Source organism: Melanotaenia boesemani, chromosome 10, assembly GCF_017639745.1.
Source record: "Melanotaenia boesemani isolate fMelBoe1 chromosome 10, fMelBoe1.pri, whole genome shotgun sequence".
In the NCBI taxonomy this organism is placed as follows: domain Eukaryota; kingdom Metazoa; phylum Chordata; class Actinopteri; order Atheriniformes; family Melanotaeniidae; genus Melanotaenia; species Melanotaenia boesemani.
The window spans coordinates 31,099,552-31,127,161 of record NC_055691.1 but is presented as its reverse complement, the minus strand read 5'-3'; the positions used below and the strand labels follow the sequence as shown (position 1 = coordinate 31,127,161).

At 40.4% G+C, this 27,610-nt stretch overlaps 2 protein-coding genes across 3 annotated transcripts; one reads left to right on the top strand and one right to left on the bottom strand.

Annotated features, from left to right (window-relative positions):
* Positions 1–1,259: 1,259 nt before the first annotated feature.
* Positions 1,260–16,468, bottom strand: man2a2 (mannosidase, alpha, class 2A, member 2). Of its 2 annotated transcripts, none has more exons than XM_041997958.1 (23): positions 16,340–16,468; positions 14,268–15,239; positions 13,600–13,857; positions 13,331–13,475; positions 12,302–12,473; positions 11,931–12,058; positions 11,440–11,613; positions 10,960–11,146; positions 10,004–10,181; positions 9,465–9,667; positions 8,904–9,086; positions 8,594–8,708; positions 8,398–8,468; positions 8,135–8,300; positions 7,339–7,575; positions 6,967–7,089; positions 6,593–6,707; positions 6,280–6,413; positions 6,048–6,189; positions 5,567–5,700; positions 4,533–4,727; positions 4,331–4,444; positions 1,260–3,993 (listed from the first exon to the last, which is right to left on the bottom strand). In XM_041997958.1, the coding sequence occupies exons 2-23, from the start codon at positions 14,397–14,399 to the stop codon at positions 3,841–3,843; spliced, it is 3,459 nt and encodes a 1,152-aa protein (XP_041853892.1). In that variant the 5' UTR covers positions 14,400–15,239; positions 16,340–16,468; the 3' UTR covers positions 1,260–3,840. The 2 variants fall into 2 exon arrangements, with proteins under 2 accessions (XP_041853892.1, XP_041853893.1); XM_041997959.1 differs by lacking the exon at positions 16,340–16,468 and adding an exon at positions 15,512–15,640.
* Positions 16,469–19,991: 3,523 nt separating this feature from the next.
* Positions 19,992–27,605, top strand: unc45a (unc-45 myosin chaperone A). The gene is made up of 19 exons (XM_041997667.1): positions 19,992–20,155; positions 20,233–20,422; positions 21,684–21,859; positions 21,960–22,049; positions 22,171–22,338; positions 22,631–22,799; positions 22,927–23,097; positions 23,283–23,454; positions 23,584–23,884; positions 23,961–24,055; positions 24,184–24,325; positions 24,464–24,604; positions 24,706–24,833; positions 24,909–24,975; positions 25,058–25,171; positions 25,272–25,387; positions 25,584–25,701; positions 25,790–25,945; positions 26,036–27,605. The coding sequence occupies exons 1-19, from the start codon at positions 20,132–20,134 to the stop codon at positions 26,321–26,323; spliced, it is 2,826 nt and encodes a 941-aa protein (XP_041853601.1). The 5' UTR covers positions 19,992–20,131; the 3' UTR covers positions 26,324–27,605.
* The last annotated feature ends 5 nt before the right edge of the window (positions 27,606–27,610 follow it).

Sequence of the window (27,610 nt, the reverse complement as noted above, 5' to 3'; positions counted from 1 at the left end):
TATTACTTCTTCATGGCCATACGTCACTGTTGCAGGCGTGCGTTTCCTTCTCTCCAGACGTTGGGGCTTTAACAGGGTGCCAGCATTCTGTCTTTTTCCTGTTATCCAGTTGCACTGAGCATGCTGCCAAAATACCCTCAAGAAACTTTTTTTTTCTATTTTTCCACAAGCTCCAATAAGGCCTCCTTAAAGTTTATATGAATTTAAATGGGGAGTTTATGTGCATGCAGCAAAACAACCTCTGCTGGTAGAAGCTTAGTTCATTAGCAGCTGCCCTCCCCTGCTACAGAAGAGCAGGTATCTGGGTTCATGGGTAAAAGTGCAATCATACTGTGGTCCATAATTAGATGTGCTGGGAGAAGCGGCTAAACAATTCATCAAATGAGTCCTCATTTGTATTATCAGTGCTGTATGTGTGAAAGCTTTTTGCCTCCTTATTCAGTCATTCACACCCATGAGCTGCACTTGTTTGCTGTCTGGTTTTTCCTGTATGCCCTTTTGCTTGTATTAATTAGCCATCATGTGTTGTACAGTATTGTCTGGTAACCAGACCTGACAACAAGAAAAATTAAATTAATTAAAATAACACTAACAAATCAGATGGCCATTAGCTGATTTCACATTTAGATCAATTGGATGCAGTTTGTCTCATTACAGAAGGTCACACACTATCTGTTTATGCTGAACACGATGCTCTTTTCCCTCTACACACACACAGAAAGCTTTTCTTCAGGAAAACCACCTCCCCACTTTTTTTTTTTGCCTCCACACATGTAGCATGGTATTGTCCCTGCCACCGCACTCTTCTCGTCTCCCTGATCTGCTTTTATGAAGCGTGAACAAACATTTCTTTTCATGTTCAACTCCTGCTCAGTGCTGTCACTGACACATCCAACACCTTTTGCCTCAGACTGGCAAACATGGGAAAACTCTCTGCTGTTCACCACATGAGATTTCAGATGTGAACTTTAACATTTAGTTTGACGTCAGGTTGACTCCTCCACGGACCAGCTGCTGACAGATGGAGGACTGGACAGTCTAGGAGGTGCTGATATGTCGCTGCACTTATCTGACAGCGTCTGCAGCATGAGCTATTCACACTGGTTCAATGTTGCCCCCTACTGATCAAAAATGGCTCAAGATGAAAACAAAGTACAATTTCGATGGATGGATGGATGGATATATAGATGGATAGATACTCACACACATATAAAGACTGTAAAAATCTTTTTTTAAACTGAGAAACTTTTTAAAAGACAGACCGTTTCAATCTTTATTCACACCCCATCTCTTCTGCATCTTTGATTTACCATGACAGATTAGACTGCATTCATATATTACCTCTGAACAAACAAAAACAGCGTAACAGATCTCACAGGCAGAAAAAAAAGACGTCTACACACAAGTCAGACATACAGTGAAACAGAAGGAAAGAGGGTTTTAAGACACCAGGAAAAAGTGCAATTGAAGATGTGGTGACATCTGCTTTAAAAAGAGATGTCAACCACAGCTGGAGGGGGAGCAACGGGGGGGGGGATCTGCAGCGTTCTTAGAGACACAAAGCCAAAGCTTTGAACCCTGGCAGACCAGTTGTCAGGTCAAAGGATGACAGCAGCAAGCCTGCACACGGACCCCGCACTAGGGGGAAATGAAAAGCAGTTAGTGATGGGACTCAGTGGGGTGGGTGAGATGACTGGCCAGTACAAAGTGCAACACATGTGGGCTGTGAAAAGCCTGGCCTCAACTTGAGTCACAGATGACAACATTCTCCACAGCAGCTGTAAATGGCAGATACAGCGCCTGAAGACAGCCCCAGGGTTTAAAAAATAGAAAAGAAGCACTGCTGAGCTCGAACTGCAGCTCATTAAAAAAAAACTATATATTTTCCTGTGTTTGATCAAATTTATTTCTGAAGGGTCAGTGCACCAAAATTATTTTTAAGAATATATATTTCTAAGTAGAATCGAGCCATGAAGGCATTTTTGGAATAGCTTGTTTTGAGATATAGTCCAAACTTTTTATACTAATGGCATCTTCAAATATTTGTTTACAGAAATCATTTCTTGCTATTGCCGGGGCCCACTTCCTTTCTACATGCATGCTGATCTTCCAAGTAAAGAAGTCAACATACATCAGACATGCAGCCTTAAGGGGGAAAGAAATTAAATTAACCGGAATAATTGGTGACATTGAACACCATCCCACAAGCCTTTTAATATTTGAATCCGAGACATATGAGCTGTGGAGTATCACTATAGATGGGTATGTTTCTGAAAAGAAGTATTTTAATGTTTTGGGAACCAAAGATAAGATCTAATTCAACTTTACTGCACTGGGGTTGTGGTAGAAATCTTAAGCGAGGTAAACAATTTACTATCATTTTCTTTTAATTTAGTCAATTAATAAGCAAATATTATTTATCTATTTAGCTCCTGCGGTGCAAATATGCCATCATTATATTAAATTATCTTAATAAATTTCATATTTCTGGCTTTTAGATACAAATCATGTAGTATAAAACAGTCACTAAGTTCTGCAAACTCTTACCCAGGAGCCTTAAAAATTCTCCTGTAAGTCAAATATTCCTGCCTACCCACATATAATTAAGCCCCCTACAGGCTGCAAGTTATCCAAATGGCATTTTATTTGTACCTTTCTATGCAAAAAAAAAAAAAAAAAGTCCAGCAGTTTTTGTCATTTAGAGTGACTGACCTTTAATTTATATTATAAATTTGCATCTTCTTCCACTGATATCAATCAATGATACCCAAAAGCTCAGCTGGTCCCTGGTAGATTACACTGCAATACACCAACAAAAAACTTACTCAAGTATCAGATTAACATACTCTACAGACACTTGCATACCAATATATCTGCTGTATGGCATACATGAGGTAAAGCCATTGCCTAGTCTTCTACTGCATACATTATGCTACACAAAACCACCTTCTCGACTAGCGCAGGAATGACCAACGAGCTCTGACAGGAGACCTGCCACAGCTTTCTTATCAGCAAAGAGAAAGCACAGGGACAGGACAACAGAAAATCTGCAGACTATCTACAAGCAGAAAAGGTGGACAGAAGGGGGGAGGGGAGTCATCCTATATGATAAATGATTGCACTGTTATCACATAGTGACCAATGTAGAACTGAAGATAGTTTAGGGATGTGCAGCGTAGGTTTCCTGGTGAAACGAAACATTCTCTTTGCTGCATTCGAGTCTGTCAAAAACAAAAGAAGCAAAAGAAAAAACAACTGCAGTCAACATTGAAGTGACTTGTACAAAAATGATATGCAGTGATTCAATTCTTCCACATTAAAAATTAAAAATCCCATAAACCAAATAAAGCTTTATAAATTGCACTCGTATGTAGCCCCCACCCCACCACCACCGTCATTTGGGATGTTTACATTCAGACCTTTAAACCAGGTTGACAGATGATATAAAAAAGACCCAATTTCTTACAAAGCAGAACAGAAAGTGATCTTGATTTTGATTGCAGACACACACACACACACACAGCGTTGTATCTGATGAGAGATTCTGGCAGTCTTTCTTGAATTAGAATAGCTGCAAGTTCAGCCGGGTTTGCTGCTCTGCACGTCTGCAGTTACAGCGATCGCCTGCCCCCTGCTGTGCACTCGGTCCTGTTACAGCAGAGTCTGAGCTCTGAGCTCTAGTGTTTGAGGTTCTGCTCAAAGAAAAAGAAAGAAAAGAAAAAAAAAAGAAACAAAACAAACCAGACTTAGAACCCTTTGTTGCCAATATGTGGTCAGCTCAGGCTTGGTTGTTGGTCCAGATGTCTGGCGTGTTTTTACTGCTTTCGATCCAAATGGCTTTTAACGCAATTTGAGCTTGAAAGTAGAGATCTCCATGGGGTCCAGGCTGATGGTGGAGTCGTTGGCCAGTGGTGAACTAGAGTGCATCAGGGTCAGAGACATGGGCTGGAGCAGCTGCAGGTCCAAGTTCTTGAAAAGACTTGATATGTTCAGCTGCAGAAGAAGAAGAGTGCAGGAAGGCCGTGAGTTTTACACAAAAACTTTTGGTTAACGATGCAATGCCACAAAAAAATATTCAATCCTCTTTACTTTGTGATTGTTACCACTGTAGAGCCAATTCTATATTCTGTTTAACCAACTAAAGTTTTGTAAATAATGCCAGCTACAACCTGCAGCTTGAACTTAACAGAGTGAAAAATTTGCTTTAAGTGCCCAAACAACGCTCTCAAACATGGTACTTTCAGTCCTAAACACAGCTCCGACTTTGGAAAAAAAAAAAGATGCAGAGGAAACGTTAGCAGACTGGTCTCCTTTTCAGTGTCTTTCTGACCTGTCCTTGAGTGGATGTGCAGTTGAAGCCGAGGTTCTGAGCCTCTAAGCCACAGTCCAGCGCCAGACGGTGGAGAATCAAGGCTGTGTATGGAGATGGAGACAGGGGGTCCTGCTACTCATACAAACATAGATTATGTCAATACATAGAAAGTTTCATGCCAAAATAGGAGTTGTCTTCTCTTAAAATGTTGTGTTTTTACCAGGGTCTGGATGCTGCGCAGGTTCAGCAGGTGGAAGTCACATGGAAAGATGGACTTTAGTGGAGAGAAAGTCTGAAGCGGAGGGATGCCTCGTCTTTTGGGCAGAACGGGTAGCGCCAAGACTTCGTGGTTCAGGATGGCGTTGGTCATGTGACTGACAATAGATGGGAAGCTAGTTGTTGCACTGTCCATCATCTGGAGGAGGGCAGAGACTGATTTAAATTACAATTAAATCATTGGAGCATCAATGACTCACCTCTAGTGATACTCTTGTGTTACTACATGAGGAACAGGCTATAATTACTTTGTCAGAGTAGGAGGTATAGTTCTAATTCTAGCCCTGGCAGACATGGTAATAATCACACCCTTGTGATGTTAAATTTCAAATTTGGAGAATTATACTCTTTCAAAAATGAAGTGCTGCAGCAGGCAAGGGGTTTTCATCTGTAGCACCATCAGCAGCTGGATGATAATACTGTCACCAAAGTCTTCCATCCGCTGCCAATGTGAATTCATTTACTTGATAAAATGATGCAATTAGTTTCCCTCAATTGTGCTGCCACAATTATGAAAACTGGCTACAGCTACGAGGTGATAAGGGGGTTTAAAAAAAAATAAAACTGGAGCTACAACTACGGATACAGCTAAGATGCAGGTTAAAAAGCATCCTCACTGTTGCCAAGGCAACATTACCTCACAAACTCCGTCACTCAAGATTTGAGAGATGAAAGAATGAAACAAGGACACGAGTTTGGCAAAGAAGCCATCATGCTGAGGGTAATGGAGTGGAAAAAAGAAGAGAGGGGAAAACAAAATTAGCAAGTGGCGAGGATACCAAAAAGACAGATGGGGTGGTAATGAGTGCTGGGGAAAAAAATATGAGGAAAGGTGTTATTGATAACAGAATGAAGAGCTAATCTGTGTCTCATTCAGCAACCTTACACAAAGTCATTCAACACTGAGTCAGCTGTGATGTGCTGGATTTTAAATGTTTATCAAGCTTCAAACGCCTACTTTGCCATCACCGTGCTAACCTTGTTATTGCTGGATCTTCTCTCCAGCAGCAGTCGGAAACGGTTGGCTGTCCTTTTGTTGTCTTTCAGCCCTTGACCCAGTCCACGGTTATCATCCTGCATCAGTCGCCGGTCCATAATCACTTCAAGCTGGCCTGAAGGGAGGATAAGCAACAACAGCAGCTCTAAAGCAAACCCAGCGTATTGAACTTTGAAACATCAGTCCATAAACACAAGCACTTTGATCTATCCATCATTTACAAACCCTCGCAGTGTTCACATAACGATGATAAAAGGATTAGCTCGGTGCACAAACATGAGGGCATGACTGTTTTGCTCTTAAAGAACCAGTTGAGGGAGAGAAAAGTGCTTCAATATTATTGAATATAAAGTCAAGACAGGTAAACAAAGAACGATACAATGAATTTTAAACATTCAATGAGAGATGACAAAGATTAAAAAAAAAAAAAAGTGCAGCATTAAATAGACATAAGTTACAAACCACTCTCCAAGCTGGTGACACCCAGAGCCTGAGCCGTGTGCAGCGTGAGGCGGTGATAGCCGTCCTGGATGTACGCCTGGCTGGACATGGGGTAGAAGTTGCCCTGCAACGGAAGCTTTTGGTAGTATCGACGAGGCTGGATCTACAAAACCAGATGAGAGAATAAGTTTTATTCTGGCACTATATAAAGAAAAACAAGTTAATGCTTTCTTTGGCTCTGGGTTCCGCTGACCTGGAAGGCATTGAGGTCGGTGTAGAAGACGTCTCCACTCTGGATGCCAGTGACTAGCCGCATGGACAGCTCTTTATTGGTCTGATCTCTGATGTCCACCATTATAGTGATGTCTATAGACAGACTATCCAACCCTAGAGAAGATTCAGAATAAACCGTAGGTCAAAAAGAGAATTAAAGGGGAAGACGTATTAGCATCAAATCAGCTGACAGAAAAAAAAAAACATTTTTCATTATAAACTGTTATCCCTGCTGTACCAGCTCATTTCTTCAAAAATAGAGCTTAAGCAACTTGGTTTGTGCGTTTTATTACCTGGCACATTGTGTATACGGATGATCTGCTGAAAGTGCTGATAGTGTGCCACCACCTCAGAGAAAAGAGGCCCTTCAACAACACGCACCACAGGTGGTTCTTTCTGATTGTAGGGCTGAAAGCAGACAAAGACAGGGTGCACTCATCAAGACAAGAGACGCTCAAAATGGGACAGAACAGGCACCCAGATACAGTGTGGAAACTAAGCCTTTTATACTTTGTTTTCTAAATCCAGTAAAAAAAAAATGAAGCAGCAACCAGTATGTCTGCCTCGAGCATCCTAGCAGGATACAATGATGCGATACCCGTGGGAGACTCTTATCAAAAGCCTTTTGAGATGCATCTGAACACCTGAGATGCAACCTAGAGAATACCTTTGCTTTTCCATCCGGCAGGAAGAGGTAAGCTCCACTTTTGTCTTTCGAGGGATGCGTGCCATACACCACAAACTGCATCTGAACCTTCACTTCCTGAGGGTCATCCTTTCGCCTGATACTCTACGAAATGAAGAAGCAACACAAAGCAAGAGAAAGCAAGAGGTCAAAGATTAAAAAATAATAAAAAAAATATGAGACAACAGATGAGAAATTGTTTCAAAAGAAAGGAGAAAAGCTATGATCGCTTCAATCAGAGAATCAGGGTTGATTAGGAAATCATCCTTGTGGCTTTTTCTTCAGAAAGATCAAAAGTTAAAGCAGATTAATAAATCCTCAAAATACATCAACAGAAGCAGATAAAATACAAACCTCCAGCAGGCCGGTGGCTCCAGAGAAACCCAGCGTCATTGAATGGCTGCTTATGTAGAAGGTCTGAGAGTCGGCCAGCTGGGAGCGGACAGGAAGCGGGTCTGTGGCCTGAGCACTGACGGCCCGACCAGACAGCCGAAGCAGGGTGTCAGACCGGAGAGTCATCGGGGAGTCGGCAGAGTCGTACAGATGGAAAATAGCGAGACCAAGAGGCGGCAGACGAACCATGAATGTTGCCTGGACAGAAAGTTGAAGTGTTGTTGGGTTTAAATACACAATCAGAAAAACAAAGACTTGAGCAAAAACAGAAGCTGGCTTCATTTTCCTTGTTAATTAGAATGGTGAGTGTTGACCACCAGGCATTCATTAAAATAAAAGGAAATTACACATTAACAGAGGAGCTGCAGTTAAAATGTGAACAAAGACGATGTTAATTAGAGCGTACATTGTGTTACATTTAATTTGAGTTCCTTCCATGGGTAGATGCATTTTATTTGGGCAATACAAATTAAAATTAACTACAAAGTCACTGGATGCAAATGGTTCTAAAACAGCAGTCAATAAAGATTTGAGTTAATTTTCCCCTTTTTCTTTTTAAAGAACAGAATCTTAAATGCATGTTTTTCTGCCTTTTTCCAAGTGAAGTCCATAAACCTAATGACTTCATTTTGGGTTGTGAGCCTGTCGAAATGCTGAGTGAGTGCAGTGAACTGTGGCTGCACGGATCTTGTGCAAAGAGGGGTGCAGTGTGCAAAGCTCTGCAGAAACCAGCAGCATAATGAATTTATTATCTTACCTCGAATACCTCTGCACTCATTTGAGTATCAGAGCTCCACTGAGCACTCAGCTGCACAGGGAGGGTCTGTCCGTCTTCAGTAAGTACCCGCACCCTGAGAGTGTTGACTAGCACTGTCACCACACACAGCCGCTCCTGCTCAATGGGATTAAACAGAACCAGGTACCTGATAGAGAGAAGGAAAAAGTAATCATGAGCACAGGATGGAGTGGGAGTGGCAGAAAGAGGTGGCAGAGGAGATGAAAGATGCGAGAGGATAATACCTCGGCCCTGCTGGGTCCAGCTCGATCAAAGTGCGCTGAGGCAGAGAATCTTGAGTAGCACGCCTGTCATCCTACAAAAGTTAAATATAATGCAGTGAGAATACTAAATATAAGATAAATCAAAAGATACACAGGCATCTTTTTACATTCTGGTAATGACATGGTCACAGAATTATTAGTCCATGTTCCTGCTCACCGTCTCCAGGAAAGGCTCTGTTTGGTAAAAGCGATAAAACTCTTTATTTTTCATCACTAGGAAATGAGCAGCATTGATGATCACCCTCTTCAAACCGATAAGTGAACGCAGTAACCTGGAGAGGAGAAGGAAGAATGAATGGCTCACAGCTGCAGTCACAGGAGGCTATGATGCACTGGGTAGGCCACAATAAAACTGACAGAGGATCAGGATTAAAAGAAGAGTTACAGTTTATCCCAGTCCCTCAAAACTGCTATTTAAAAAACATTAACTTGTGCTGTAATGGCTTGCTAAACCATAAGAGTCTTACCTGGTACCGTAGTCAATGACAACATTCTCCTTCGCAGTGCCAGCAATGGCATCGTGATGCTGGAAGAGGCCAACTGACCGCCTCGCGTCAACTAGCAAGGCATAATCCGAGACCGGGTAGCGTCCTTCCATGCCTGCATGTCGAGCATTTGCAACAGCCAGGCTGTAGAGGATTTCTGCCCCCCTGAAAAACAATGAACACCTTCTTTGATCAGGTACGGGTGTGTCCTTACCATTCAGTTTTATATGATTCTGTGAATGACACATTTTCAGAACCCAGAGACAAGTGTGAGATGCAGTAAATGAGATATATATCTGGGAAGAACTTTAAATTTACATTTAGTTGCATTAAACCTAATTGCTCAGCTATACAGATCATTTTAAAGTAATAGCAGGCACCAAGCATTTCTTTTAATATGGACTGGAACAATCATTTGTATGCAGGCTGATACTTTTGTCATACCTTTATCTTGTTTGGATTTCACAGAGTTCACAAAAAGAGTACAAGCAGAACATATCCAGCTGTGAGTTTATCAACGGTGCGTTATTAAATCTGCCCCACCTGAGGTGCGACTCAATCACACGGTCCAGGCTTTTGTAAAAGGGTCGAGAGGTGAAATAACCAGTCCAGTAGTGGTCTTCACGGTCTGCGTAGGCAAAGAAATCTCCACTAAGCACAGGATAGTCAGCCGGTCTGGATCCCTCAGTCACTCCATTTGCTTTGTATAGAGCAGTGAAGTAGTCGGTGAGAGTCCCAAACTGAGCCTGGAGGAACCGGATAACATGACAGGAAGATTAAAAATAAAAAGAGAAAAGGAAAAAAAGTTCCAACTCAAACACAGCTGAACAGTAGGAATGAAGTCGTTCATTATAATGCAGGCCCTTCATCTTTTGTCTTACATGGCATCTTTTGAAGCAGACATCAAGTCACGACAGATTCTTTGTTCTGTCAGCAAGTTAAAACACTACTGCATAATTCATTCTCTCTCCGTAATACTTGGTACCCTTCACACTGAGATGCAAGAAAACACTACAAAATAAAAAGATTGAAAAATATTTGGCAACATGATTTGTGTGGCAGCTGATAAATCTTTTGCTCACCTGAACGTGAAGCTCAGGGTGAGAATTCATGTAGTCAAACAGCTTCTGATAATTGATGTACTGCTGATCCCACTCCAGGGCTTTATCGTAGCGGAAGTCGTCTCCCAGGGGAATGAGAAGCACCTTGGACCGGTAGAGTTTGGACTTTTTACGGTACTGATCCAGGAGCAGCTGTGCCCTGTATGAAAGAGAAGGGAGGAAAACCAGAAAGAGAACAACTGTGAGGTTTTCCAAATGCCACTGAAGTTAAAAAAAAAAAAAAAAAAAAAAAAAAATCACCATGACCCTGGAAAGAGAAAGATCAAACTGGCTCCAGAGGCATTTTCCACAGAAATACATTCTCTAAAAGCTTCTTAATGTGGCTCCAAGACTATCAGCACTGTATGTCCGATTTCCTCGGCTCATTCCCAAGCTCTGGCTGTTGTCACTGGCACTGGCTCAAACTGAGTTTATTAAGAAGCCATTACAGAAAACACAAGAGGTGCAACAGCAGTGACCAGTCTACTATGTGAGTGTTGCTGGAACTGAATGCCAAATCTATGCTAAAAGTAATAAATTGTTAACACTGTAGAGATCATTCCTGAGTGATGCTGAACTGTTAACAAAATTCAGGACCTGTTTAAATCAAAAGTGGGTCATAAGCGGAGTATTTTAAAGCTATAAAATCAACCGTACTGCTTATCAGCCCCTTTTAAACGTGCAGTCCTTACTGTTAATATGACTGAAGATGCAAATGTTGATCTCATTTCTGCATAAACAGGCTGGTACTTTTCTATAAAAATTCACAATGAAAATATTACTTAATCACATCTATTAGCATCAGTTTTTCAGAGCTCCTTTTTTATTCAGTTATTGGACTTTCAAACTAGGAAAAATATTCAATTAAAAAACTTCTGGTCTACAAGGTCTTTACCTGTCTGCTGTACAACCATAAGCACGCCCTGGTAAATACTCACCTCTCTGCTACATTGGCCTCTACAACAGCTTTTGGTGGCACTTTCCAGGGACAGTTAATGCGTCCTCCTGGTAACCTCTTGAAGTCAAACTGACAGCAGATCTTGGGATCAGGCCCGCAGGTGTGAGGTATATCGTAGCTGTAGAATGGCATCATGTGGCAAAACATGTCTGTGCTTGACCCAGTGTCTGATGGTAGTGAAGTAACAAAACAGTGATGCGAGAGTCAACATTTGTTGGTAGTGGCTTCAAAATATCTAAATGTATTTGACACAAAAAGTAGTTTTTTTTTTCTCTGAGCATTATTGATCATAGACACACTGAGCTCATGTTTCCTCTACAAAAAAAGACACAAAATTCACTCAGAAATAATGAGGACAGAACTCCTCTTTGTTTCAAATGACCTGGCAAGACGCCTGACTCGTCTTACAATGAGCTTAAAGATGAGCACATGAATCAGATGACACTGCTAGTCCACTCACCCCAAGCCTGTCTCCACATAAACTCCAGATTGCGTGTGGAGGAAAAATGTTTTTTTATGGAATAGTGAATCCTCTGGATGAGCATGCTGGTCAGGTTGGTCCTCTTTAGCAGATAGGACATAGTGGCGCTGTGACCGAAGGGGTCTACCGCCCACCCGCTGCGAGGAGTTACACCTATGACACCAAGCAGAAAGCAAGTAGTTCAGATATATGACTGGATAAAGAGGGGGAAGCTGTTTGTTAGGAAATCGCTCTCGACAGCAGGATACTCTAAAAGTACTACAAATCATTTTATCACCCACTGAGCGAGACGCTACATCTGCTGCATGTGGGATGACAGCCTCAATTTCATTATAATGCAGTTAGTGGTGAGGAGGCAAAAGTCCTAAAGCTTCCCAGACAGAGTAAAGCCTCTTAAACATTCCAGTATCATTCCTCAGAATATGAATGAAAGAGCTTGAATAAGGAAACAGTTGTGATCTTGTGTGTACCTAGATTTCTCTCCAGCCACTGATGCCCCTCAATGAGTTGGTCTATCATGGCAAAATAGTGAGCATTTGCTTCATCTGTCATCACCCATCCTCCTGTCACAATCTCTAACTGTCCTCCAAGGATCAGCCTGTTGAAAAGAAAGGATTAGAAGAGCAAGGTGAAGATAATCCAGCCCTAAAGTGCTAAAGTCATATTAACCAGATAACAAGCTATTTTTAGAGCCTCCACAATCTGCCAGCATCCACCACCCATCCACCACCCACTGTGTAGAAAACTGCACTTGGGGTCTGTCTGCATCTACTAAATCTCTAAGTTTTGGAGTGGAGGAGGTAACTGGCAAAACTGTTTCCTTCACAAAGCTTTGACTCACTTGCGCATAGCCTCTTGTTTGTGTACGTCCGCAGTCTCCCACCATTTGGAGAAGAATGAAATCTCAGACCAGATGAACTTCCTGCGAGGATCCTCTGCCAGCTTCACAACCATGTTGTTTAAAATATGTTGCGTTTGGTCTGTGAAGTACTTGTCAAAAGTCTTGACCCAACCTAACAACACAGGAGGATGAAGCTAAGATGTCTGCACAACTACTGGCAATCCAGCACAACCTATATCTGAAATAAAACACTTATCAAGCATGAAGAAAGGCATGAAGAAAGGACAGGTATAGAGACTCAATGCAGTGAAAAAAAAAAAAAAAAAGTACTGCAAGGGGTCAAAAATAAACTCATATTTTATTCAAGCAGAGCTGGTCCCCTCAGAAAGCTATTAAACAGAGTGACTGCTTTGTACTTTGAGTGTGCAGAGTTTTAGTGTATTGCATTCTGTACACAAACTGTCTAATATTCATATTTGCTGCCAGCAGACATGATTTCTGTAGCAAAAAAATGACTCTCTATAAATCCTAGACATTAAATGCAGCATATAAATTAGTTAAGAAAACTTTGCAACTCAAACTGAAGCCAATTCCTATTGTTAATGGACACAATTTGCAGGTCTCTGTAGCCTGTCAACATATCAATAACTGTCAAGTTAGGAAACGCTTATCACACGCTGGTAAACAAGTTTAATGGAAATGTCAGTCTAAAACTAAATCTCAGCCAATCCCATCTATAAATAGCTACAGTTTTCTGATACCAATATCTTCCTAATTCCATTGTTTGTGACCCATCCGTCAATCATGTTAGAATTATGCTTATAATGACAGTTGATAAATCAAATTCTGAATGCCTTATGCATTCGTATAACTACCCTCCCACTAAGGTTAAGGCCTAAACAATTAGATTGACTCTCTTGAAACAAACAACTCTCCATGCTTTAAACTCTGTTTCCAGAATAAGTCTGATCAGGCTATTTAAGTCAAACTCAAATATGTTTAACACTCAATAAAGTCCTCATGACTCACCTGGATCATTGTGAGAATGAGGGACTACAAATACTTGCAGTGGTTCATTGTCCCACTCATCAGGCTCATAGGTTATGTCAAAGCCTTGCTTCCATACACCCCCATCTGGGTTGTCAAACTTGAGAAGTGAGTACACATCCAGCATCTAAAATTAAACATTTACCAATTAATGAGACAAAAAATAAACACATAGTAACTAATACAGTGGAGCTATGACAACATATGTGTTGTGGCTTTCTAAGCATCGTGTTTGTGGTGTCGTTGTTTACCTGAACATCTGTTTGACCACGGGTGCCTGCAGCAAATTGGCAATCCTGGGGCTTGATGGAGAGGAAAGTGGGACGACCATCAAAGGGTAGCACCCAGGAACCATTGGCACTTCTGAATGGCAGGTGTCCGCTGGGAGACACAGCTCCTGTGTCTGTGAGCTCCATCACAGAGTCCTTTATGTGGCTGATGATTTGATGGTTTTCCTCCAGGAGCTGCTCCAGCTGCTCTATCCGGTTCTGCAGGACTGAGATTTGACTCTTAAAGAGACAAAAAAGAAATAAATAAAAGTACACTTTAATCTAATTATTATTCTCCCCTAACAGAACAGCTTTATTATACCATTAGAAATCAGACAATTTAGCAAAGAGTCAAAGTCAAAGTATCTGTACACATAATTTTATTACACATTATTTTTCAAGTATTTTTTTATGTGAATAACATAAAAAGTAGAGGAAGAGGTTTGTCCTGCACGATGACTAAAAGAAGATATCAGACTAATTAAACATTGGGGCATTAGCAACATAGAGATGTTTATGCTCATTTAGGACTTAGTCCAGCTACTACTACTAGTACATTACTCAAAAAGAAAAAAACATAAGTGCTGTAAAAACAACTGCAGAAGTGTCTACCACAAAATATGCACCACCACTACAGGAAGTACTCTTACCCGTGGAAAGTTCCCTCCATTCTGTCGCCTTGCAGGGTCATGTTGGACTCGATCCAACATCAGATAGAGAGAGAACACAGCCACACAGAATATGGCCCCTCCACACACCGTCACCTGTTTCCTCAGCTTCATCCTCCTCTGAAGAGACTTCTTGCAGTGACTTAAATTTTCTTTTTTTATGAATTGCTTTAACTGAAGCTGTTTTCCTTTTTTTTTTTTTTGTTTGTTTGTTTTTTTAGCACATAGAGAAAAAAAAGCTTCAAGAAACTGGAATGAAATCCTTCACAGAGTAAAAATAAATTATGGGATGTATGCAACTATGCCAGCATGAAATGATTAATCCCACTACTCTGATGCCTGCAGCTTCCACTTACTATTCTGGAGACCAAAGTGGGCAACAGCAGTAGTAGCAATGGAGAAGGGCACTAAACCAGTAATAGCTGGCAAGAAGTCTGTCAGCTATCGCCAAACCACAACCACCGATTGTCTCCTTCAAAGTCGCCCTTGTGTTCAACCATCCAAATTGATTAGATTGCAGGAAAAGAAGAAAAAGAAGAAGAAAAAGGCGCAGAAAGCGCTGAAACAGGGAGACTAGTGTCCCCACAACATGATGAGTATTGCTGAGGGCCCTCTCTCCTGGTCTAGTCCCCACTGCCACAGCAAAGCTGAATCCTCCAATACAGCCAGGGTCAGTGCCTTTTCGCTCAATTGGCCTTCTGTGCCATAAGTTTGCAAACCAGGCAGAAGCAGTGCACAGGAGCAGACTGAGAAAAACCAACTTGGCACAAAGCAGCAGCCTCTTTTTAATCAAGCCTCAACTCTGCCCAAAGGCGCTCCAAGAATTCAAATGAGACAAATGTCATTCTTCTCTCAATGGTATGGTGACTGCATATCTGCTGTGGCAGCATGGACATGACATCTGTCCTTGATCACGAGCGCCAAGTTGAATCCACATGAGGGGGTCCTCTTCAGCTGTTGGAAACATTTTCGATTAATGCAACAAATAAAAAAAAGAAAACATTCAGCCTATCATTTCTAGAGACAACCTAACACAGACTGGTACTGGTTCAAGAGAATCTTGTTAAGGAGCGAGAACTCCAGCAGAGAGAAGTGCCCTGCGTTCCTTCTAATAGGTGTTCATATTTTCCTCTGTGTGTAAATCCACGATCATAATCCGCTCACTTCACAGGCTGGGACCATCTTAGCACTACCACGGGGAGTTGGGATAATAACTTGGCACTTACATTTGCTAACACTGGTTGAAAAACATCCTTAGTGTCAGCAGGAGAAAGATTATTTCTTAGACTATCTGGGCCAGAACGCATTCAGCTTTAAAAGGCTTTGATGCGGATGTGAAGGAACCGACTAACAACTACAGCCCTGCATTCAAATTACAAAATGTAAATGTGCGACTGATCCTAAGCTGCTCTCATGACATATTCAAAGTCCAAACAATTCACCGATTTTGTAAGCGGAAATTACCACACTCTCTATTCTTGGAGTTATTGACCGAGAGGTGACAACTCTGCTGATGTTTAACTATCACCGTGCTACTATCCAGAAAACACTGGGTTGCTTCAAACTTAAACCCACTGAAACATTTGCATTTATTTGTACATTATCCCGCGTAATCTATGACACACTAGTAAACATATCTCTCTTCGTAAAACAATAATAACACTAGCGTACTTTGTCAGACTTAAAACTATCCCAATTATTTGAACGTTAACTAAGGATGCAACTAATATGCAGCTAAATTGCTAGCGTTAGCTACCTAAATGCACAATCAACTTAAGAGCAAGTCGTCTGGCTTGCAGCTTTAATTCAAGAGTCGGTTAAGGTTATAACGAAGACTAAAAGTCGCTTCCTTATCTGGCGGAATATTTTCCAGTCTGCTTCGCGACAGATGTGTCGAACGATAAAGACGACCACAAGTATTTGGTTAATAATCAAGTACGTGGCTGATATTTCCGGGCTAACCGTTCACTTTTAATCTAAACCTCGACTAACATGCATTTACAACCAAACGACCATGTTTCCTTGGGGATTAAATTTTAAGAATTGGATGTTACCTATGAAAAGACGCCATTCCGGTAAAGTGTATAGCCCAGCGGTGTTCCAGCCTTTCCAGCTTCTGGGTGACAGATTACCTACTGAACTAGCACACTTAGCTTAGCAGTGAATGCTGCTGAGCTGCTGCAAAGCCTTATGGGAAGAGAGGAACTGCGCATTGGTTGCTGATTGACCAACAGTCTCACTATAAATGCACCAATCTTTCATTTCAAGACCTGGAAATCTATGTAAGTTTGAGTGTCTGCAATGCGACACGATTTTGTAAATAATATAATGATTATTGAATAATTAGTAATTCATAAACTGGGCCATCATACTTATACAAGCACTGCTACAAAGAACACAATAAATTAAAAAAAAAATAAAATAAAATGTCATAATTTCTCCAGGCTCTTAAAAGCCAGGGTTGAGTCACTTGAATAAACAAGGAAACATGGCAACTTATTGCTTTGAAAAATTATAAATAAATGTATTTTTAGTTTTCGTTTAAGTTGATTAATAGAGCACCATCCATGAATTAATTGCAATGAAAAGGGGTCTGATGAAAAACTTAAGCATAAGTTACCAGTCTATCACAGGGCCAACTCAGAAATAAATGAGAAAAAAAACACTTACATTTACACTCACTCCATGGGTCATTTTAGAATAATCTGATAACACTCTTAAAACAGAACTATGTAAGAGTGCTATTTGTTGATTACTGCACATCATTTAATACCATACTCCCCTCCAGGCTGGTCTCTTAAGCTGTATGACCTGGGTCTGGACTCTTCCTTGTGGAGGTGGGTCTACAGCTTCCTGACGAACAGACCACAAGTGGTCTGGCTGAGTCATTGAGATCAACTCCAATTCCTCTCCCTCAACACTGGATGCCTACAAGTGTGTGTGCTCAGCCCTCTGCTGTACTCGCTGTACACACACAACTGTGAAGACACTTCAGACTCCAGTGTCATTAAGTTTACTGACGACACTGCTGTTGTGGGACTGATTTCCCACAATGATGAGTCAGCGAGCTTGTGTAGAGAACCATCTCCTGCTGAGTGTAAAAGCAAACAAACCAAAAACAAACTGATAGTTAACTTGAGCAGGAAACAGCAGAGGCTCCATCCACTTCTCACAGTAGCTCTCAGGTGGAAAAAGTGGACACATTCAAATACCTGGGAGTGACCATCTCACAAGACCTGTTCTGGTCTCATCTCATCAGTGACATTGTGAAGAAGACGACCAGAGAGGTTGAAGAACTTTCCACAAGCCATTTACCTGCTAAATTAGCATCAAAACTTAAATACTGCACACTTTGCACAATACCTGGACATTTCATAGGACCACCCCCCTTGTCTTGGTCTTAGATATTATATATTATATTTTTATATTTATATTTCATATTTTATATCTTGTATGCATATTGTGTATGGTTTTTCCTCACTTGTAGCAGGTACAAAAATACATTTCACTGTACATTGTACTATGTATAATTGTGCATGTGACAAATAAAGCTTGTCTCATCTATCCTATCGAGTGTCATTTGTTATTATTTACACATTGCTTACAGGACATGATGACCCTGTGTGAAGGCAAAGTTTGCTTTGCCCAGTGCTTGGTGCTTTTGCAACACTTTGTCACCTACTGGGCTTAAGCTAACATGACCCACTTAGCCGTTATTGTTTTCCGGAATGAATTATTTAATCTTCTTCTAAACAACTGAGTCAACAGCTCGCTGATAAAACTGTGCTGGATTGTAATGACACAAACCCTTCATAAATCTATTATTCATAAGATAAAACATTGCAAACTTTTATCACAAATATTTTTGATTGATATCTATGTAGTTAGAATGTATATGTGAATATTTAAAGCTGTTTAACTGTGATTGCACATGTGATAGTACATCTCTGCAGCCTCCATACTCCATATATTTACATTTACATGTCACCAGGATAAAGGAAAGACACTGTGAGATAATGTATCATCTATCCAGAAATAACATGTCTAAACTCTCCAGCAAAACAACACTTATGCTTGTAAACTGCAAACTAACGGCTAAATACTTCTTAACTGAAAAAGTGAAAAATACAAAAATATTTTACACATTTTATTCTTTTGTACTCAGTGGCGTTTTGAACTTATTTATCATATGCTTTAATTTTGCACATGAATTAGCTCCTAGAATGAAGTAATGATTACAAACATAGTATACTAAAGATATCCAGCAGTCACTGCATGTCAGGTTTAGTATTCAGTTTCCCATGCCTGTTGGAAGTATGGTGCTTTAAATCCTGATTTAGAGGGTCTTTCTTGATCATGCTATTGAAAAGGCTTTACTGTGACTTTCCTGTCTGAGCTTCTTGCCTGCAGACATAAGGGCTGAGACAAAATCTCAAAACCATCTTGAATGCTGAATGCTCTAAAACATACTGTAGGTAGGTAAACAACACCTAAAAGGCTGTGAGTGGGAAATGTAATGCTGCTTCACATGTGAGTCACACAATTTTGTTTGGCATTTTTTGTGGATCATCCAGGAGGCCTTTGTGTGTTTATGGAAACAAGAGACAAACTACTTTCATAAGTAATTGGCAGACTGTGCAGGAAAGACAAGAACAGGTGGTATTGTTCTGGTTTTATTCCAACCACAAGAGACTGATTTTTAGTGGGATGTACAAACACATTAATTGTGCAGCGATAAAGGTATATTACAATGTTATTAGGTTTGGCTCTGGTTAGTATACAATGATGACAGCATAATCTTTCAGCACAATGGTGGGAGGGAACAAATGTTGACACAACTGCTTTTGATTTTGATTTCTTGAGTCCCTGGTGCCATCTTCGAGCCTTACAGATCTCCTGCAGATCTTCTATGTATTAAGTCTTACAGCAAGCCCAGCCCAGGGCTATTACAACCCATACCAACTGTCCAGGATAGATATTCTTTTCAAATAACAAAGCTGCCATAGTAATGTGAGAGCCTTTTCAGGTGTACCTGAGCACAAGGTCCAAAGGGAGCCACCTTGACTCCAAGGCAACTGAAGACAAACAATAATAGTGTTTCACTAAGAGTTCCCAAGGGATGACGGGAAATACTATACAGTACACTTTCTTCAGTGGTTTTAATCTATAAAGTTGCACTCCAGTACACAAAATAATACAGTTGGTTATAAAGTGCACTGCATGCTGTATGTAAATAATATTTAGCTATTTGATTTTAAAATTAATATGCTAATAATCAGAGTATAACATCTATATTTTAATGATAATATATTTTTTCTATTGTCACTGATAAATCCATCTCTTTTTAATGTATTCAGGCTTTGCTGTGTACAGATACAATTTGATTGCCTCCATTTTATGGGTCTTTTAATTCTACTGTATAACATTCCAATAGCTACTATTGTGTCCTTTATAAAGCCTCCCTTATTAGAGTAGCATGTAAGAAATTTAGGCTACATTATGACATTCTCTAAAAATAATTTTTTTTTTTTTTTTAAAGCATACTCAGCTTAACGTAACTCTCTTTGTTTGTGTGGACTGAAGAAAGTCACAGTATGAAAATGTAACCAAATAAAGAAAAGATGGAGGGAGAGATAGTTCAGCTGCTTCCTTCCTTTTATGGTAACGTACCGTGGGAGGGCAAGGGCGGGGCTTACATGCAACGTCATCAACATGCTGCGGACACCCGGAAGCTTAGCAAAATGTAACATGTTTGACAGAAGTTAACGGCGTTAATTCAAGTTAGTGATACTAAGCGACAGATTCGTCACACCGAGATACTCTGTATTGTTTGTAGCACACTGAAGATGAGTGAAGGTGACAAAGAAAAGGTAAGGAACAACAGTTAGCCACTTTACATTATACAATTTATAGAAGCTTATCTGGTACCTTTTCTTCTCAAATTCAGGACCCTGTGGCCCTGAAAGAGGAGGGGAACACTCTTTTCAAGGCAGGAGATATGCTGGGTGCCGTCTGCTGTTACACCAAAGCGCTCAAGCTTACAGACAGCCAGGCCAGCGCTGTTCTGTACCGCAACCGCTCCGCCTGCTACCTTAAACTGGAGGACTACAGCAAAGCAGAGGCTGATGCTTCTAAAGGTCTGAAAATTCTCTAGAGTTTGAAAAGATCCAACTCTTTATAATGCCACATGGGTAGTGTTACTTAAAACTGTTGGGACAGTGCAACTAGCTTACAATATGGGAACTTATATAACAAAAGTCTTATCTATATAGTTGTAAACTGTAGAAGGTTGTTAATATCAAGGTCTGAAGATCCACACATATTAAAAACCTGAATTCATTTGGTTGCCACAACTCGTCCTTTCATCAAGTAGTTCTTCACAGTTACTCAGTAGGAACTACAGGTCAGAAGTGTAAAGAACTTATTTTACTTAGGCAAAAGTGCTCATACTCTGATGAAAATCTACTCAAGTACCTGTGTACCTGTGTGAAAATACACCCAAGAAAAAGTTCAAATTTACTTGAACTATTCATTCATTCAATTATTTATTTAGAGGTCCAGATTGTCCTCTAGGCTTGCACAGAGGACTAGATCATGTAGCACATTTTTATTGTAATGACAATAAAGTGCATTAACAAATTATATATATATATATATATATATATATAAATATATATAAACCAACAACACAAGTTTATGTTTAATTTAAAATAACTACTGTTTGTTACCAATAATATATTAATAATAACTTAATTTAAGTAATTGATAGCACAAATAAATATCTACTACTATTTCTAACTTTTGGGTAAACAAATCTTACCCTTTGTGAAGCACTTTGTGTCGGTTGTCTGTGAAAAGTGCTATACAAATTTACTTTAATTACACTGCATTAAAAGGCTGTTGCATTTTTGTACTTGAAGGTGAGTTGGTCACTTAAACAAGGCCAAGAGATTTTAATTTTCTCAGTTTCAGCGGAATGTGACTAAATGCATAGGGTTTTTCTGCATTTTAATACTACTATCTGTTAATATTCAGCTTTTGGTAAATTGAGTGGTATTTAAATGTACTTTAATTAAATCAAATTGTAATACAGTAAAATAAATAGAGGCAAACATAGATAATTAATGCGGGCTTAAGTAAAACTAGTTTTAAAAACTACTCAAAGTACAGGTACTAATTAATCAACCTTAGGTCTTGTTGAAGTAACAAGACTTTATATAATTTGCAACTTCAATCCCTGTTACAAACGAAGGTCTTAAGATTATATTTGATGGAAGACACTTTACAACAAGTAGACTGTTGTGAGATCGATCTGGGTTTTGTTGCATGAAATACAACTTTGATGGAGGATTTCATATTCATAGTTTATGCCCAACTTAAAGCTGTTTCCTTTTTCAGCACTCGATGTTGACCCAGGTGATGTGAAAGCAAGGTTTCGGAGGGCCCAGGCTTTTCAGAACCTTGGTCGACTAGACCAAGCCTTTGTGGATGCTCAGAGATGTGCCCAGCTGGAGCCCAAAAACAGAGCCTTTCAGGATCTGCTCAGACAACTTGGAGCACAGATTCAGCTAAAAGTAATGTAATATTGATTAGGTTGTGGAGGCTTACAGGCTTATAGAAGCAGCATCCTCATTAAATTGCTGCTAATAAAAGCCTTTTCTGTTCAATCTTTAGTCAGCACAGCTCAGCTCCACAGATGCACGTGTGCAGCAGATGTTCTCCCTCCTCTTGGACGCCTCTGCTAAAGACTCTGATCGACAGAAGGTAAGCACGACTTGTATGTCCTAACAAATCTGTCATTCGCTCTCAAATTATTAGACTTTTTTTGATGCATTTGTAAAATTGTATTCCACCAAAAATGTTGTTGCATTTGAATCAATCACAGGCAGCCCAGAATCTAGTGGTGTTATCTCGAGACGAGGCAGGAGCTGAGCAGATCTTCCGCAACGATGGGGTGAAGCTAATTCAGAAACTTCTCCAGTCGAAGCAGGAGGATGTTGTCCTATCTGCTCTCAGGACTTTAGTAGGATTGTGCACAGGACATCAGCCAAGAGTAAGTATAAAAATTCCCTCTGACTTTTCCAACTTTATAGTCATTGTTTCATATACATAAAAATATGTTTTTATTGTTAAATATAGATAAGACAGGCAGTGTGTAGTAACAGCACATGCAATATGTGTTCCATTCCTTTAGTTTCTATTAATTTTGGCTTGCTTTATTGTTTGCTCCGCCTTAGTTTATCAGGAGATAAACACCACATACATCCAGAAGACCATAATTACCGTGGTGGTTACACTTTAAATGAGTGTGTTTACAGCTTCATAATGCACTGATTTATCCCCAGACTATGGCAATAGTGAATGAGTTGGGAATGGACCAGCTGTGTGCAGTAATGGGGTCAGGCGCCTCCACTGTGTCTCTGGCTGCATGCCACCTACTGCAGGTGATGTTTGAGGCTCTTACAGAGTGCATGAAAAGAGAGATTAGAGGGAAAGATGAAGCCATACTTCCTGGTGAGTTTGGACACTGATGTTTATATTTGGACTTGGCAAAACTCGCAATGTTTAAACTATAACAAATTCTTTTTTGTGTGTATCAGCTTTCTGTTCTGTAGTAAGTGTCTTGTTGAATTTTACACAGAACCATCCAAGGAGCTACGTTCAATGTTACGCCACCTTTTGGAAATGATGCCAGCATCAAATGTGTCAGGGCCGGGCAGAGACAGCGCCATCAATCTCCTGGTCAAACAAGTACCCCGCAAGTCCATGAAAAACCCTGACAACTCCCTCACATTATGGGTGGTAGACCAGGGTATGAAACACACCTGCATACAGTGAAATATCCATCTTATTGTAATGCACTAATGGAGGTGAAACAACCCTCTTCTACATACAGCTATTGGAAGGATGATTTTTTTAAAGTCAGTTATAAAAATCTTATCATTAGTTTTCTGGTGGCAGTTCATCCAGAATTATGAGTCCCTTGTTCTTCTGCAGGGCTGAAGAAAATCCTGCAAGTGGCTGGAACTGTTCCTGAGCTTTCAGAAGGACCACCTCTTACAGACAACAGTCACATGAGCTGCTCTGTGCTACTTACCAAGCTCTATGATGATCTGAAGAGTGACAAAGAGAGGGAGAACTTCAACAAACTATGTGAAGAATATGTTCAGTGAGTTCACCACTGATTAAATTCTTTTTTCTTAACACTGATAATTGCTACTGTAAATTGTGCAAATAAAAATCATTATAAAAGGCACCACTCTGAATAATTCCTTTATTCTGATCTTTTACTCTGTAGGCAATACTTCAGCCAGCCTGGCCTGGATGCCAAGCTGCGCGCCATCCAGACGGTGTCAGTGCTTCTCCAAGGTCCGAGTGACGTAGGCAACAGAACTCTGGAAATGTCAGGAATGATGGATGCTGTGATCTCTCTCTGTGCCTCCGAAGATGTAACGCACCAACAAGTTGCAGTGGAAGCTCTTATCCACGCTGCAGGCAAAGCCAAGAGAGCCTCCTTCATCACAGCAAACGGCGTGGCCCTTCTGAAGGACCTTTACAAGAAGAGCGAGAATGACAGGATACGTGTGCGAGCCCTCGTGGTAAGTGCCAATGACAGATGAGGAAAATAAAACTTCTAAAGATGGAACCAACTATTTTATGTGGGTTATTATGCAGGGTTTGTGCAAGCTTGGATCAGCAGGAGGGACAGATTTCAGCATGAAGCAGTTTGCAGAGGGATCCACGCTTAAGCTCGCCAAGCAGTGCAGGAAGTACGTTTTTCTTTGCTGAATCTTGAACTAGAAGTCAGTTATGTGAGATGTGCTACTCCTTATCCTAACTGTTTCCCTACCACCATGGATTTAAAATATAAGGCAAGCTTTATTTCTTGCTGTGTTAGGTGGCTGTGCAACGAGTCTCTCCCCCCGACCTCCCGCCGCTGGTCTGTGGAAGGTCTTGCCTACCTCACCTTCGATGCTGATGTGAAGGAAGACTTGGTGGAAGACAAGAATGCTCTGATTGCAATGATTGAACTAGCAAAGGTTTGACTGACTACTGCATTTGTGGGGTAGACAAACATCTTATTTTAACATAAATATTTGCGTGCTATTTAAAATCATAAAAGCTTAACCATATTGATTTTGCTGGGATAAATGTTTTATTTTCGCATGTTTGTGCAGTCTGAAGATAAAACGGTGCTCTTCGCTGTGGGCTCTACATTAGTGAACTGCACAAACAGCTACGATGTGGAGAAACCAGACCCTCAAATGGTGGAGCTGGCTAAATATGCAAAGCAGCATGTGCCTGAAGAGCATCCCAAGGTACTGTTTAAATGTTCCTTTTTTATTTGTTGCTTATTATCAGGTTAATGTTTTCTCCTTAAAAAATGTCTGTTTTGCTTGAACTCACTTTTGTATCTCAGGATGCACCCTCTTATGTGGAGAAAAGATTGGTTAAGTTGCTAGAAGCTGGCGTGGTGTCTGCGTTGGTGTGTATGGTCAAACAGGAGAGTCCAGCCCTCACTGAGGCTTGTAAAGAAAGTATTGCAAGGTAAGGAAAAAAATGTTGATGTTTTCACTGGTCTGTCTGTAGATTTTCTGGTGTATAACTTTTGTCTCACTGCAGGGTGTTCTTGGCTTTGGTGGAACGGCAGGAAGACAGAGGCACAGTGGTGGCACAGGGTGGAGGAAAGGTGAAACACCCTGATGAACATACATAATTGAGCCTGCACACTGATCTGAGGGTTAATGTTTTATGTTTCCTGTTCTTCAAAGGCTCTGATCCCACTTGCAACTGACAACACAGATGTAGGAAAAGTCAAAGCTGCTCAAGCTCTGGCAAAAATAGCAATCACATCTAACCCAGAGATTGCCTTTCCAGGAGAGAGGGTAAAAATGCAGATAGTGCAGCCCCGCTTCTTTTAAAAATGTAAATGCCTTCTAATGTTTAATGCAGCCCTTTATTTATTTATTTTTTTTTTTTTGGCAGATCTATGAGGTGGTGCGACCACTTGTGCATCTTTTGAGTCTTGAGTGCTCATTGTTGCAGAACTTTGAAGCACTGATGGCTCTTACAAACCTGGCTGGCATCAGCGAGAGACTCAGGTTGGCCACTAGGGGGAAGTCTCACCCTATAAATAAGTGTACACAGCAAACAGTTTCATAGCATGCAAAGTTTAAAGATCTTTGTGCTTTCTAGGCTCACAGTCTATCTCCTATTTTAATGCATTTCGTATTCTGATGATCATAGTCCCATTATAGTCTTCAAAGCTTTGAATTTAATAAGTATTTTCTTTCACAGACAAAAGATCATAAAGGAAAAAGCTGTACCAAAAATCGAAGGCTACATGTTTGAGGAGCACGACTTGGTCCGAGCTTCTGCCACAGAGTGCATGTGTAATATGGTTTTAAGTTCAGAAGTAAGACATAATATCATTAACAGTAGCCTCTTTGGTACAAATCTGAAGAATTTTTTTATTTAACAGTGATGAGATTTGGTGTCCTCAGGTGCAGAAGCTGTACTTGGCTACAGGGAATGATCGGCTGAAGCTGCTTGTGCTTTATAGCGGAGAAGAGGATGAAAGGCTTAGAAAAGCTGCTGCAGGAACTCTGGCCATGCTTACTGCTGAACATTCTGAGCTCTGCGCACGCATTCCCGGAACCGTAAGAAAACCACTCCAGAAACATTCTTGCATGCTGGACTTTTTCTTTACTCTATTTAAACTCACAACTCTGGTTGTCCTGTCTTTTCAGACAACCCACTGGCTAGAGATCATGCAGGCTCTGCTGCTCAGTGAAATATCCGACCTACGTCATCGCGGCGTGGTCATAGTTCAGAACATGATGCAGGCTGAGAAAAGTCTGGCTGAGATGCTCATGGAGAGCGAAGCTCTGGAGATTCTTTCTGTCCTTGCAAAGGGAGGAGAGGGCGCTCCAGATCCTGTTTCCAAGGTTGCCCAGAACTGTCTGGATAAAGCAGTGGAGTACGGCATCATCAGAAACAGGGAGGGGAAGGAAGAGGCCAGAGGAACTGAGCCCTGAAAACACTATTAGTGTGTTGATCTGCCTCCTGGAGGTCTTCAGTGCTTTAAAAAACATTTTGTATGAGTGGTTTCACATTTTATAGAAATGCATTCTTGAAATGCTCATGTGTCTTAAAAAATAATTCAAAGAAAAATAAGAAATTGAATGAATTAAGATAAAAAGATATCCAATCAGGTTCATACTATCTTCTCAATTATCACGTCTATTTTCTTTTGTCTGACGGATGAGAAAAATGTCTTGTTACCTTGACACTTTTCGACTACTTCTGTAGTTTGCTCAGAAGGGACACGTAATGTTACTGTGATGTCTTATCAGCTGTTTTTTGCAGGCTTGCCAGACAGCAGTTGGCATGGTTGTCCCCTGCTGTCTGGCAAGCCTGCAAAAAACAGCTGATTTAACAGCTGATAAGACATGTAAGAAAACAGTATTTCTAATCTGCCCGACAATAAAGAAAATTAAAAGACTAAGATAAAAGTTAAAAAACAGTATAAACACTGTTCAGCCATAAATTATAACCTCTCACAATGTGTTAAAAATGCAATGTTTACTGGGAAACTTGCATGTGGCATTCACATGAGAGCTACTTTGACACTTTCCCTAACATTCCTGTAGACCAGTTACCCTACCAGCATGTGACCACAACAGCAGCATTCCCAATAGCACAGCAGTGGGCACAGCAAAACCTGCTAGGTAAAGACAAAAAAAAAATAGTCATGACAGTCTGATGTGTTCACCCAAATGTCAATGTAATTGTGTAACATTAATGGGAAGCCAGTCCAAACCATAAACCACACCCAAGCCTGCAGGGCTCAAAGGATTTATTTCTAATGTTCATGTTCCAGACACTCCAGGATAGTCCTGACAGGTTCAAGCATTTATGAGGCTGGTGGTCATATTGTGCTTTGTGACTTGAGCTGTAACTGCTGTCCCATCGTTTGCATGATCTTTCACATTTTCCAAAGTGCATTCTGTTTAGGGACAAATGAGATTGTTCTAAACTATGTTTCTTTCCTAAAAATGGCCGTTTTATTGATTATATAAATATTTTATTACTCCCGTGAATGTTGTATCTGTAATTTTAATTTTGCACACTAACGCATTATTTTGCCATATTTAACCTTACTAGTTAAAAAAAAGTCATATCATGGTCTTTTGATTTGAATGTTTATTGTCACCATTATTGTCACTTCACTACATTCCCAGTGCGGCAGATATATTGTTAGCTGTTTTTACTATTTAGACTGAACACGGACAAAAAAATTAAACTTTTGTACCGGAATTTAT

Excerpts from the sequence above, each read along its gene's own strand:
- unc45a (XM_041997667.1), top strand. The coding sequence starts at position 20,132 with ATGAGTGAAGGTGACAAAGAAAAG. Across the intron at positions 23,098-23,282 it reads ATTATGGGTGGTAGACCAGG|GGCTGAAGAAAATCCTGCAA; the intron begins GTATGAAACACA and ends GTTCTTCTGCAG. Across the intron at positions 25,946-26,035 it reads GCGCACGCATTCCCGGAACC|ACAACCCACTGGCTAGAGAT; the intron begins GTAAGAAAACCA and ends CTGTCTTTTCAG.
- man2a2 (XM_041997958.1), bottom strand. The coding sequence starts at position 14,399 with ATGAAGCTGAGGAAACAGGTGACGGTGTGTGGAGGGGCCATATTCTGT. Across the intron at positions 9,668-10,003 it reads ACCCTGAGCTTCACGTTCAG|GCTCAGTTTGGGACTCTCAC; the intron begins GTGAGCAAAAGA and ends CGGTTCCTCCAG. Across the intron at positions 7,090-7,338 it reads GAGCCACCGGCCTGCTGGAG|AGTATCAGGCGAAAGGATGA; the intron begins GTTTGTATTTTA and ends TTCATTTCGTAG.